The sequence below is a fragment of the Trachurus japonicus genome, chromosome 15 (genome assembly GCF_045865225.1).
Source record: "Trachurus japonicus isolate A0001 chromosome 15, Traja_1.0".
NCBI classification, from domain to species: domain Eukaryota; kingdom Metazoa; phylum Chordata; class Actinopteri; order Carangiformes; family Carangidae; genus Trachurus; species Trachurus japonicus.
In genome coordinates, this window is record NC_140921.1 from 29648197 (window position 1) to 29662498 (window position 14302).

Here is a 14302-nt window from a genome sequence, read left to right on the forward strand (position 1 = left end):
ATCGCTTCAGCTCGCTTGGAACCAGGGCTGAGGCGTTACCAAAAAAGTACCAGGGGCTGGTGGAAAAGCAAAAAAAACCAAGTAGAGCCTTGCTGTGCCACGCTAGTGGAAAAGCACCATACCGACTTAAAAACAGTCGTCCATTTTTTAAAATCACAGACTGTTTTGAGAATCGGTACCAGAGAATATTAGAGAGCACGCCTCTCCTCTCGTCAATACGTCAATAATATCCACCAGTACGCTACACCTAGCTTCTCATCAGTCCGCACCTTGCAGAGTTTGCGCTGCACCTCAGTTTCATTTGTTTTTTATGAGACAGAGTTTCACACAGAACCCTCTGATGGCTGTAGGAGTCTCTCTGTGTTTCTTCTTCTGCCACAAAAGGGAACATTTACATTTTTTCAGACCAGTCTCAAACAATTCATTGATTTTTCATTGAATGACTATTCAATTATTCAATATATAGAGTTGTGATGTTGTTGAGAAATAAATGTTCAAAATTCAGAATTTTGTCCATTTTTTAAATAGACAAAATAACTTTAATTACCACACATACACACAAAAAGTACCGAAAATAGGTACCGTTGTGTACCGGACCGGTACCGGTTCCCAGGTACAGAGTATAGTGTATCGTATCGATTCAAATGTGAAAGGTAGCCATCCCTACGAGAGGCTCTCTGTATTTAGCAGCGTTCATCCTCCTGACCATCCCAACATTCATCCAGTTTCCCTGTCACCACCATGTGTCAGTGCAGCAACGGTGTTATCCAGGTGATGAGCAGTCAGGTGTTTGACTCTACCGTTCCAGCCTGACTGATGGACAGCTGCTGAGATTGTGAGGACGGCCCGTCCGGCTAAAAAAGTAAAAAAAGTAAATGGCCACTGCAAATATAAACCGTTACATGTCTGTATTTCTGTAGGCTCACTTGCAGAAGAAGAAGCACAAAGCCTCAGTTATAATTAGGACATTAAAACCTTTCCAGACGTTTCAGAGACTTTACATCTTCACGTCACAGAAAATCCTTCCCCACAGAAACACAGAGACCGGCCGGGTCCAGTCTGAGGAAATCCACACCGTCCCTCCATAGCAGGAACAAAACCCACAGAGGAGAAAGCTGAGACTTGATCCCAGTAACATGAACCCAGTAGGAGACAGTTTGAATTACACATCCTCAATCCCTCTCAAGAGGGAGAGGGCATGGAGCATGCTGGGAATAAAATTTAACACGAGCTCAGATTTGCATTAGCCACATAAAACCAAGTCAAAGACAAGGCCCAGCAGCTCTTAGAGGTGGAATAACATAAACATGCACCCACATGCAGACTGAGCCCTGAAATAAACAGCTGCAGTGGAAGGTGTTGGTGTTATGTGATGTTGCTGGTGGATGTGAAAATGACATCAACAGGTCCAGACGCTTCTCTGGCTATTTTTACTGGGAGATGTGTGTCACACATGAAAAAACAGCCAAGATAACAGATCACTAGATCACACAGGCAGCATGTCTGCTCTAACATGTTAAGGTGTGCCAAAAATGAAAACCATCGGGTGCTGTGTGTGTGTGTGTGTGTGTGTGTGTGTGTGTGGGTGTGTTGCAGTGCTGCTTGTCTCACTTTCACTGGCATCACAGCTATAAAAGCTGTGTCTTACAGCCATTCTGTTGAAACACTCTTCAAAAGGAAAACAACTGAAGATGTCAATACATGAGTCTCCAAATCTGGTTAGCCAAATCAAGTGCTGGTGTAATAAAGTTAAATAATGTAGTTAAAGGTATAGTTCAACATTTTAGCAAATTGGCCCATTGCCATAATCACTATAGTCTTAGGTGTAGGTTCGTTACCTTTAATTGTCAGTACAAGCTATTTTTTAGAACGGTGGAGCAGAGCCGTGAGCTGCTCAGAGCTACGCTACGGAGGCTAATGGGATTTCTTGGTTTCCCTCATCCAACAGCTCCAAAACACTTTGGTGGACAAGTTGTGACCTGTACATTCACCAACCACGCGTTGTGGAGTTGTTGGATTGTGTATTTGATGAGTTTGATGAGGGAAACCAAGAAATTCCATTAGCCTCCGTAGCGTAGCTCTGAGCAGCTCGCGGTTCTGCTCCACCGTTCTAAAAATAGCTTGCACCGACAAATAAAGGTAACGAACCTACTCCTAGAACTACAGGGATTATGGCAATGGGCCAATTTGCCAAAATGTTGAACTATCCCTTTAAAGTGAATAAAGTTGAATATAGTACTGTAGATAGATATGAATCAAAGCAGTGATACTGGAGCGTTTTTTCACATCAACAGAAGTTTCGACCAGGGGTGCCCGAACTTTTGCATGACACTGTAAATATCACTTGTGATCTTGTGTGTGATTCTTGAGGACGAGGTTCACCCACCTCCACGTCTGACACCTTCATCCTGGTCCCCTCCTTGCCAACAAAGATGTCGTCCACGTCCACCAGGATGTGGCGGTCCAACGACAAACACAGCCTCTTCCCCGTCAGGTAGGCGATGGCGTCGACGAACACCAGCTTGTGAAGCCAAAAGTTCAGGTTGTTCCCGAAGAGAACTCTTTGAATGCCATCGTGGAGCCCCAAGTCCTGGACCACCGTGGCGTGGAGCGCCCGCAGCGGACTGGGCCCAAAATGAGCCAGCGCCTCGGAGGACTTGGTACTGGCCAAAAGCACCGGTTCGTAAGTCGAGTGGTTGGACTGGAAAATGGTCCAGTCGTCCCCCGGTAACGGGCCCTGCTCCACCTGGTTGGGCTTGGTGATGTAGAGCAGGGGGGCGCTGGGGTTGATGCGGTAGTCCCTGAGCCCCAGGTGCGAGTGGAGGAAGAGGGGGAACCCTTTGAGCTGAGCGCTGAGGAGCGAGTTCTCGTTGGCCTTGAAGAAGCCGATGACGCCCACTCCGTACTCGGCGCAGTACTTGTCCAGCAGGTCGCGGTTCCACGCGTCCAGGTTGACGTATTTCAGCACGTTCTCGTAGATGATGAGCGTGTAGCGCCCCCGGTTGTGCTCCGTCAGCGTCGGCATGTCGCCTTTGCCGGGGGCGATCTCCGTCTGGTAGTGGAAGCGGCTGGACTCCAGTATGGCCACGATCTCCTGGCCCAGCTGAGAGTAGATGCTCTCCACGAACACCAGCACCACGGGCTCTGTCCGGGAGCTGTCCACCGCCTTCACCTGCCGCAGGCGGCCCTGGCGCGGGGGGAGGAAGAGCGGCGCCCTTTGGACGCCCGGCCCTCCTCCTCCTCCTCCTCCGCCTCCCGCCGCCCCGGGGCTGGCCCCCGGCGACATCCCCCCTCCCCCTCCGCAGTCACTGAAGGGCAAAGGCGGGGCCTCCTTGATTTTGGGGCTGTTGGAGACGTAGTAGGCGAGGAAGGCCATGGACAGCAGGCAGAAGATGATCAGTGCCAGGATGAGGCGGTGGAGCTCCAGCTGGCGGAATCCTCGCATTAGCTTCCACACGCCCAGACCTGCACCGACCATGGTGTCGGGGTGGGGTGGGGGAGGCGGGGCCGGGCGGAGAGAGCGGAGGGGCGGAGCGGGGGTGAGGGCGAGGGGAGGAGGAGGATCGAGCAGTAGACACCGACGCTATGCTGTGCTGAAGAATAGCCATTTACACTAGGTCACCATGGCCAGCATCATCCATTACCTGATCTACAGCTGGAGCTCGGCAGCACAGAAACACTCAGAGGAAGGGAGGGAGGGAGGGAGGGAAGGAGGGGAGGGGAAGAGGGGGCAGATGGTTATATGATGGATGGAATGTTAAAAACTCAGGAGATCCAACAGGGAGGAGTGGGTGTTGGTGGAACAGCAGCAGGTGATCTCTGTCCTGGACCTGGATCTGTGGTCCAGAGCCTGCTCAGGTCTCTCTCTCTCTCAAGCGGCTGTGTGGGGGCTTCTATGCGTGGACTTGTCCCACTGTGGTGAAGCCGGCAGCACGTGCGGTCTCTCAGCAGTGGGGGGGTCTGCGCTGGTGGTCTGTGCTTCGGGGCTGGACCCCCTCAGGCCACCGAGCCTGGACATCCCACTAAATGACACCTAGAGGACGAGAGGGGGAGGAGGGGGGAGGAAAAGGACAGAAAGTTTTCAGTTCAGCGTTTATTTTGTCTGTTTGACCCAAGAATCCATCAAAAACGGACTAGTGGATCACACATTAGCACGGAAACATGTTCACACAATTTGGGAAACACAAAAACTTTCAACATGAAATGAAAAGTCTAAAAGTCTAAATCAGGGATCAACCAATTATCGGTTGATCCCTGATTTAGACTTTAGAATTCAGCCGTTATTTGGCATTTTTACAATAATCGGCGTCAACTGTTTTTCATTGACAATGGATAAAATAAATGTATTTTAAAAGGCGCTCCTCTGGCTCTGATGCAGCGTCTCTCTTCCGCCCACTGAACCAAGATTTGTGTTGGAGTTTGTTGTTCTACAAAAATTGAAGGTCTTTTTTATCACAAATTTTTACAGTGTACAAAAAAGAAACAAACAGTTTACTGTATGATGTCAAGTGTGTGCTTCTTTATTTTGACACCAAAGTTTCATTTTTACCACACATGAATATTGGTTCTAAATATTGGTTATCGGTTTCCTTCAATACCAATAATTGGTATCGCCCCTGAAAATAACATTGATCAGTTGATCTCGATCTCTAACCTCTTCTCCTAAAACTCCATGGAAAACATCATGAGGTCATGTAAAGATGTGAAGGAAGTTCATAAGAAACTGCACTTCGTACTAATTTGCACTACTTTATATTCTAATTAACTTTATTTATTCATTAAAATACTTCAATCTACTTTCAGTGCATTACACAGTGGGAGGGGATTTCATGAAACAACATATACAGTATGTATACACTTGTGTATGTATGTATGTGTGGTATTTTATTATGATGATGATGATGATAACTCTACAGTCACTTTGCTTGTTCAACTCCTGACTGGATTTAAAGAGCATATCTGTAAGAAAAGGTCGTTCAGATAAGGATTTTTCAGTTCTGGATTGTGCCACAAACACAAAACAGAGGTTTAACGATCATGGTAAGTCCTTTAAAACGTTGGCTGCTGCAAGTAATTGTGGGAAGGCATTTTCTCTGTTTTTTCCTTTCGTAAAGGAAGGTCCAGTGTTTCCTGTGCGTCCTATTTCTATGCTCTGATACTCGAGGTATTTCACCTCATTAGAGAGGAAGTCCTCGCCTCTGATACACACGCTCTAAAAGTCTAATGGAAAAGCAAATGCAGCAACACAAAGACTGTGATCTAGAATTAGTACTTGCCACGATCCGCAGGGGGGATCGATACGGAGGCTTGAAATGAATCAGGTGTTGATTTGCTAATGGACCTACTCAAGCGTGTTCTCACTGATTCATCATTCACAGGCTGAATAAAGAAGCTGCCCACTCATAACTCAATGCAATTTATCAATTCAGTGAAGTTCCACACAAGCACAGCTGCTTCACCGTGGCCTTGAGGACATACTCAGTCGAAGTGTGTGTGTTGGTGTGTGTGTGTGTGGTCCTTCAGCCACCTCTGTTACTTTGGTCTGAATGAGACTGAAAGAATTTGCTGCTGTATAGTAACCACGTGCACACACATGTCACCTACAGGCTCTCACTGCTAATTAAATGGGCTCTGACACACACACACACACACACACACACTGTGGAGGAGGCTCAGACTATTTGTGTGTGTGCATGTATATGAGCAGACACTGGACTGAATAGATGAGGTTTGCAAAGGGCTGAGAGACGACTACAATTTAAAGAATACACACACACACACACACACACACAGATTAATGGGAGCTGGCCCCTGATGCACTGTCAGTGTTCAGCCAGCCTGAAGCTCCCGCTCAACAAAATGAGTCCACAATAAGAAAAAGTCCTGCTCCTCCTGAGTAAATGTGAATTAACAACTTAAAGGGATACGCCAACATTTTTTTCGTGTCTTGCCTCACTCCCGAGTCCATGACCAGCAGATAGACACCATCCTTTCCACTGTGTGTGCAGTAACAAGGGAGATACGGGCAGAGTTGGCGCACCGCTAATTAGCTTAGCTCAAATGCTGGAAGTGCATAGGTAGTGTTAGCCTGCCTCCTACCTGAGCTGAAATCAACAGTTAGAAGCTGATTTCATTTTAGCTCTAAACTCTGTAAATATATCACTTTATCCACATTTCAAACAGATTAGCAGTGTGTTGTTAATTTGTCTAAATACCAGCTGTTTACAATTTTGTTCGGATGAATTCTGCGCTACTCAAGCTAGCCGTTGTGACCAACGTACTTCCGGTTACTTTCACAAAATAAAACACCAGTTGCCCTTTACATACAGAAAACCATGACGTGCTAACGTAAGAAGCTAACCTACCCTGGATGTAGCTAGCTTGAACCAAAATAAAGCGTCTTTGCTTGAACCCTCCGTTTTGACCGATCTCGTCCCGTTAGCGGCATTTGACCGCTCAAGATGCCTTACCGGAGAGTTTTGTCAGCTCTGAGACGAAGATCGGCCCGCCGGTTTCTGTTTAGAGTTGCTGAAGAGTTTCTCTGATGACTTTAGGTGGAGGCAGGCTAACACTACCTATACACTTCCAGTGTTTGAGCTAAGATAATTAGCGGTGCGCCAGCTCTGCCCGTATCTCCCTTGTTACTGCACACACAGTGGAAAGGATGGTGTCTATCTGCTGGTCATGGACTCGGGAGTGAGGCAAGATACACACAAAAAATGTATGTATCTAGGAGATGTGAATGGCTGCTGAGGACACGGCCACAACATTGTTTTCCTGCTTTAGAGGAGGAGATGCTGTTGGGGCTGAAGGCTGGACATGGGGCTGAAGACTGGACAGGCTCGGACGCTGAAGCATCTTTGAGACTAACAAACAAACAAACAAACAAACAGGAAGTTTTCCAAACTGCCTCAAGTTCAAACGATGAGGGCAATGACATGAGATGTGGCCTCAGGAAGCTGTTTTCCCCCTGATATCGGCACAATGCCGGACAGGGAGAGCTAATTAGTCATCAGATTAATGGAGCTAAAAGTAGTGTGTTACAAGGGAAAAGCCACAGGGGTTACATTCCCTTTGTGTAAGAGCCCAGCCTTCCCTGCAGTATTCAGGACTGACTGACACTGGCGTCCATAAACACAGCGGGGGAAAATACTTATTAAATGCGTCAATGGTGAGCGTGCATAGAGGCCGTGGTGGTTGAGTGCATTACTCATTGTTTACCTGCTGATTCCAGGTCTGTCTAAAGCTCTCTGTGAGTCCTCCTTGGCTCTTTTGACTCTTGTCAGAAATCTTGCAGCAGCACTGGTCACGGCCGGTTTGAGGTGAAATTATGTTCTTTCTTTTCACTTCCGGCCCCAACGGTGAATTCAGGGGTTTAAAAACACGTCTGTAACCAACGGCGTCAGTATGTCTTTCAGGAAGTTGTTTTGCCTGGTAACTGAAAAGTACAGAAATCGGCTTGTTTACTATATTATAGGGATGAAATTTGGTCACCGAAAATATTTGTCCAAAAATGGCAAAAAAAAACATTTTCAGTTTTCGGCCGAATGACTTTTAACACGGAAACAACACAGCCAAAGCAGTCTCTAGAACGAGTATCCAACATTTTAAAGAGCTCTTTGTTTTGACCCATCATGAGATGCTTCTTGTGTGACACCTTGGTGATGATGACAAACCTTTTTATAGGCATCAATTAGGACTAAAGCAGCTCATCTATTCTATTCTCTTCTAAACACTGACAGATTCCTGCTGCCTTCTTGTCCTTTCATTCCTTTTTGCACCTCCTCCTTTTCTTCATCTGTTCAATACTCATTCCCTTTGTCATTTCACTTTATCACACACATATTTTAATTTATGGACAGATTTGTGTTGATTACTTGGGTTGTTAACATCTGGTGAAGATTTCATGTCACTAGCCACATTACAGATACTTGTCTCTCCCCCTGTACATTCAAAAATCTGATTGAGATAGTGCTGTCACGATACCAACATTTTGGTACCGGTATCGGTACCAACATGTTTTTCAATACTTTTCGATACTTTTCGGTACTTTTCCAAATAAAAAGAGAACACAAAAATTATTGGCTTTATTTTAATAGAAAATCTTAGAACTATAACATATGCATCAGTAAATAATCAGTAAATCAGTAAACAGTCACTGCTGCTGCAGGATTAAATTTCCATCGATGTTATTCTGAACTCTTCCTAAATTAAAACATTAGTGATCTTGATTTGAGATCTGAAAACACTACCTATCTTTTTTTGTTATTTTGACCAGTTGTAATTTTTGGGAGAAATTGTTTTCAGTAGTTTATAGAATGAAACACAAACGTTCATTTACTCAAACACACAGCTATTGTTTCCCATATGTAACAACAATTTCTCATGTCGGGGCTTCAATACAAGAGGGACATTACAGACGAGCACTATGGAGGTATTTGGATGTTTTTTGGTGTGTCTTTTTGGACGAAGAAAAGTGAGCTCCGTTCGCAACCGTCATATGGACATGCAGTGCTGCACGGAGCGGTCGAGTTACAGACTCAGAGAAGCCACGGAGGACTCTGAAACTTCTCCCAGCCCTTTGTCCACATGAGTAAAATTTGAATTCTGGGTGAACTATCCCTTTAAGTTATATCATCTGTGAGGTTTCTTTCAGGCACGATCTCCCAGAATAGTTTGGAGCGCTGTTGTTCCCTAACAACTGGTCACCTCCACTGTCGTTAGCATTTAACGCTAGGTCGGCGCAGTTAGTTGGCACATAAGCACTATTATAACTTGTGCAACATTTACCATTTGTTGGTAGATATGATCCATGTTTGCTAAAAAGCTAGCTTAACTTGGCTGGCGTTCATATCGCTCAGTCGTTTCCAAGGCAACAACTCCAGCGATTCATCACACTTGGCTTGTGCGCATTTAGTTTTGCAATTCAGTCCAAAAATGAATGAAAACACCTTGAAATGCAAGAAATGTATTCAATTTGATTGCAAAACGGCATGTGACGTCTTTATGTACGGATTTTAATTTGATTTAAAGGTCCAGTGTGTAAAATTGGGGGAGAACATCTAGCATTCAGATTCCAGATTACAGCGCTCACTTGCTCGCTCACACTCACCCCTTCCGTCAGAAAAATGACGGTGGCCTCCGAGGCCAAAAAAAAAAACTGGTTTACCCCGACTTGGGCGACTGGGAGTATTTCAGGAGCATGGAGCGATCAATTTTACTATATGTCTGCTGTTTCCTCCTCCTTCATTGGTTTATTTACGAACACGAAACGCGCTCTCTGACTGGCTGGATTTTCCGTTCGGGCTGCCATACAAACATGGCGGCGCAAGATGGCGACACTCTCTAAAGCAGGGGTCAGCAACCTTTGTGACATGGAGTGCCAGTTTGAAATGTTCTTGTCAATGAGTGTGCCACTTAGGCTTGGGCGGTATCCAAATTTTGATACCGTCAAACTTCCTCCACATTTTACCACGGTATACGGTATTACCGTGACTAATTAAAAATGATGACGTAAGTGGCATTACCAAACATTGGCTTGTGTCTTCACCATTCAGAAACTGAATACTAGGGCTAAACATTAGCAGACCAAAATCTCATTGGTCGATTGGTCGCAGGAAAAAAAACCAAAACATTTGGAGCCCTGTCTTGTCAAAATTAAGTCAAAATCAATATGACCGAACTGTATATGAAAGGCTATAGGGCTTTTATTTTGAAGGACCAGATACAGGAAGTCATGACACGCACTCGCTGTCAGTTTCTTTTTTTTTTTTACAAGACACGGCAGGTCCGGTCCCTTTTTTCTTTTTTTTTTTCTTGTCAAGAGCGACTTTTTCCGATGTTGTTCCAGACGTTTCTGGTTTGGAGACGTATCACTGCTGTTTTCAACGATTAGCGGGACCCGTCCCACACATAGACTGTAAAGTCCCACAGCGCTCACCGGCGGTCTGTCTCACAGTGTCAGGGAGCAGAGACATGATAGTCCCCGCTGCAGTCACAGTCCCTCACTGCTCCACGCCGCGGACCCCCCACCCCACCTGCCGCAGCTCAGTCACTCACCCTCATCTACTGTGTTTATTGGTGATAAACGGGCATAACGGTAAAACCCGACCGACTTGTTGAAACTAATCAAGTTCATAAACTGTGTGCAGAGCGATCTGGCTGTGTGATGTGTGTGTGAGTGAGAGTGACTATGCGGAGCGTGTCCGATGGGAGAGGGGGAGGGGGTCCGGGGGGGCGGGCAGGTAAAAGTATGCTAAAACATATTAAACTAACTGAAAATTCAACCACACATAAGTGCTACTGGTCATATAATCAATTTTAGACATTAAATTACTTTTATTTAATATTTAATCCTTATCTCCTATATAAGTGCATTGCATTTTTTCATGACGGTATTGAAATTGATACCGTTGCTATTTTTAAACACCTGCAGTATAGGGTATTACCGTAATACCGCCCAAGCCTAGTGCCACTACAATAAAACAATGTGACACAAAATACAAAAACATCATAAGTTCTGTTGTTTTTGTATATATGGATGAACTCATTTAATCTATATAGCCCACATCTAATCATATTTTGAAGATATTTTCCTGTAATTCACAAGAGGGACCTAGATCCTGTTTTTGAAACTTAGCCTATTAAAGCAGTACTAAAGAACTTTCAGTTTTGGTTGAGTTTGGCGGTGCCTGTGGACCAAAGCGGTAGTGTTTTGCCTGAAGAAAGACTCCGTTTCCCATGAACACTAGCGTGAAGCCCTGTAAATATCCTGCATTAAAATTAACAGAAGACATCAAAACTAAGTTTCTGTTTCCAGTGGATCATTTCAAAGTGAAAACACAAACATAATCCATTGCTAAAGTGCCGTTTTGCCTGTTCCCTCCTTGTTGTGACTCGCAAAAGTGAAAGTGAAACTTAAGTGAGAGCAGGGTTCCTACCATGCTCCTCAAAGCTGCTTAGTGCCAGAGAAAGAGATCCAGACCCCCTCAGGCCATGACAGAGGTGTCATTCAACTTGTTGTAAGTCGATGTATCATCACAAAAGTTATGAAAATATTTTATGAAGGTTGAAAAGTTCCTTAGTGTTGGTTTAAAACATATTGCAGTGGGAGGAAAATGCCGAAACAGAGACTACAGTGCATCCAGAGAAATAAAATCTATCATATCATAGGCTTTATGCACAGTTCCACTACTTCCTGAACTTAAATAAAAGAATAACAATAAGGCTACGAAAACCAAACTAATTTTATTTTGTAGCGATGATACACTTATACAAATATATTCATGGGTAGTATTCAGATTTCGCCAATAAACCTAAATAAATAAATAAACCTATTACACACTGGACCTTTAAAGCTCATAGATGGAAACATACTTCCAGCAGCTTTATTCGCATTAATATTTTTAGCCATCTTCAGGTAATTCAGTTGACAGGTGGAAGGAAACATGGCTCATGTTGGCTTGTCAAGTCTGATACTTAACCCCTACCTGCCCCCACTCACCACAGCACACCCAGAGGACGGACCAGATATTAATAATGCACCGCTATCATCAAGCTGCATCAATGATTCATCAACTAGGCTGTACTAACACACATACACACACACTTTCCCTTACATGTGTGCATTACCTTCACTCTTCTTGTTGCTTCAGTGCACACAAACACACACACACACACACACACACAGCTACCATGCTCAGGTCACCGTGTGTTCACGGTGTCGTTTCAACACCACGTTCACTTCCACCAGATCAGAGTGGCTGCTTTTCACTCCTTTGTGTTTTACTTTAGTATTAGGGCAGCACTGAAGAAAAAAAATTAAACATTAAGAATACAGTCATGTAGGAATATTACAAAGAACTAAAATGAGCCCAAAATATGAAGAATCTTTAGACCCCCCCCCCCTCAGTGTGGCCCTAAGACCCTGTTTTTGTTGTCTGAAACAATGGAGAATTACATCATTGGACAAGTTGTTTAAAGGTATAATCTGTAGGAATTCCCCCCATCTAGCGGTGCGGTTGCATATCAGAACGTATTCTTGATGTTGCATTCAGGTGAAATGGGGCAGACGTCAGACAGACAACAGACGCTGCATGTAACAGGATAAACAAGCGTCTATGTAAACAAGTGGTCCGCCAGCACGAGGCAAAACAATACAGGCCTGACAACATGTTGTCATGGTGATGTGGTATTGTTTACCTGACCCACGTTTTACCGTCTTTCTCTCGTCGAGTAAAATGACATCCGGTTGGTTTGCCGACGGCCGTCTGCCTGACTGCACCTGAATGCAACACCAGTGCCTCCTCTTCCTCACACTACACAGTGGTGACAGTTTTAACAGGCATGTATTTGTAACGACTTGTAACAACTCATTCTAAGGAACCAGAAAGCTTTCATTTGTATGCAGCTGTGATTCGACTTCAGTGAAATACATATTTATGAAAGACATATTTGATTTTTGCTCATAAAAAGCCAAATAAGTTACATACTGGGGCTTTAAAGAGAAAAAAAGGTAAAGTGCAGTGGACACAAACATTCCATGTGACCTTCTACAGCCTCAAAGTGAGTCAACACAGCCAACGTTCCCAAAAAAGTGAACACTTGAACAATGCAGGTCTAACTTAATAGGTATCAATTACTGCTGAGCTGTGACAGCAGAGCCAGCCGGTGTGTTTGATGGTCCTGACATGCAGCCTCCTGACACTAACAAGCCCACCGAGTGGTAAATTTTACTCGGCGCATAGCCACTCCCTGTCTGAGGCCGACGAGTGCTGCATAATGAAATGGCAGACGGAGACAGACGGATGGGTTTTAAGGTGAGCTACATGAGGGGGAGGAATAGATAATAAATGTAGTGCGGGAGGCTGGAGGAGCAGTGTGGGGAGAGTATGGTCATAATGAGCATCTGCCGTTTAATGGATTGCTGAGTAGAGCTGAACGCTCCTCTGGGATGCACAGAGAACAGCCAGCAGCAGGGAACCAGCTCAGAACCAGCAGAGTGGAGGACGTGAATACCCACACAGCTTCATGGCGGCTCGGCCATTAGTAATAATGTGGTGCTGAACAGAATGGGCAGAGCCTATAGGGAGCAGTAAGTGTTCCATAAATTACCAGGGTAATCTGGTCCGACTTTCATCCCGTTGCAGGGGTCAAACAGGTCGCACCACGGGACGAATGGAGGACAACTAGTCCAACCACACCTTTGTTGACTTAGAGCCCGTCCACGCGGATACGGCTTGAATGAATTCGCATATGTTTTTTCACTGCGTTTTGGGGGGTGAAATCGGTATTTTCTGGAAACGGGTCCAGAGCGGGGAAATCTGAAACGTCACCTATAACCTGAGCCACACCACCAGACGTACAGTATACCAGGGCTCCAGACTGTGACTAAATGGTCGCATTTTGCGACTAAAATTTGATACAATGTGAGTAAATTTTTCATCTACTTGTGCATGTGCGACCAGTAAATTTGCCGATTTTTTTTTTAAATGACCACTGTGATTGGTTAATGTGTGAAGAGAAAGGTGTGTTTCTTTTCTCTACATCTCGGAGCAGAGGAGACGTCTTTCTACAGCAGAGCTCCGTGTGAAACAGCAGGAGACACACAGACCGGCGACCCGCACGTGTGTGTTCTGAACATCACCCGCAATATTTTTTTTCTTCCGATGGCTCGCTACAAACCTTAAACATCCCATAATATGCTCACGCTCTCAGCAGCGGTACTCAATAAACGGGATTATTATTATTATTATTATGATTATTGATTGATTGTTGATCGGTAGATTTTTTGGGTCCGTGCGGGGGGGGTCCCTCGGACACTGCGGCTGAATCTCGCCCGTTAAAGGGACAACAAGGAGTTTTGGAAAGTGAAGTGGTTCGACACTACATTTCCCATGAGCCTCCGCACACACGGTGAAATCCTTGGACCGGCGCAAAACGGACAAAAGCGAAAACCAAGAATGTTTTCATTGATCAAGAATGAAAGTCGGAGGTTGGAAGACGATCAGATACCGTCGTATTTCCGACCATAAACGGCGATTCGGTGGCGTTATTCCCATGACGCACCGGTCAGCGTCAGGGAAACCGAAAGTAGGAAATGCTGGACGAGCCGACCACTAAATAATAACAAAATAACTATAAAGACAAAACGATATATGTATTGGAAATGGAGCCATTAACAAGTGGTAACGTAGATTCATCCACATTAATATGAGACTTTTTTATAACCAAAAGCAAACTCCTTGTTGTCTCTTTAAATCATCATCATTGGTCGTCATATTTGCACCGACACGACTCCCAG

The 14302-nt window shown here is 44.9% G+C and overlaps 1 protein-coding gene and 1 long non-coding RNA gene across 4 annotated transcripts in view; both read right to left on the reverse strand.

The window, feature by feature from the left end:
• Positions 1-3620, reverse strand: part of ndst2a (N-deacetylase/N-sulfotransferase (heparan glucosaminyl) 2a) — a 30705-nt gene extending 27085 nt beyond the window's left edge. Inside the window, exon 1 of the mRNA XM_085800938.1 lies at positions 2387-3620. Coding sequence (XP_085657064.1) covers positions 2387-3478 — 1092 coding nt within the window. The 5' untranslated portion in view covers positions 3479-3620. The remainder of the gene's footprint in view (positions 1-2386) is intronic.
• A 250-nt stretch (positions 3621-3870) lies between these two features.
• Positions 3871-14302, reverse strand: part of LOC146973913 (uncharacterized) — a 60121-nt gene continuing 49689 nt past the window's right edge. For all 3 annotated transcript variants that reach the window (XR_015037795.1, XR_015037796.1, XR_015037797.1), the window contains exon 3: positions 3871-4033. This is a non-coding gene — a long non-coding RNA (uncharacterized LOC146973913). The remainder of the gene's footprint in view (positions 4034-14302) is intronic.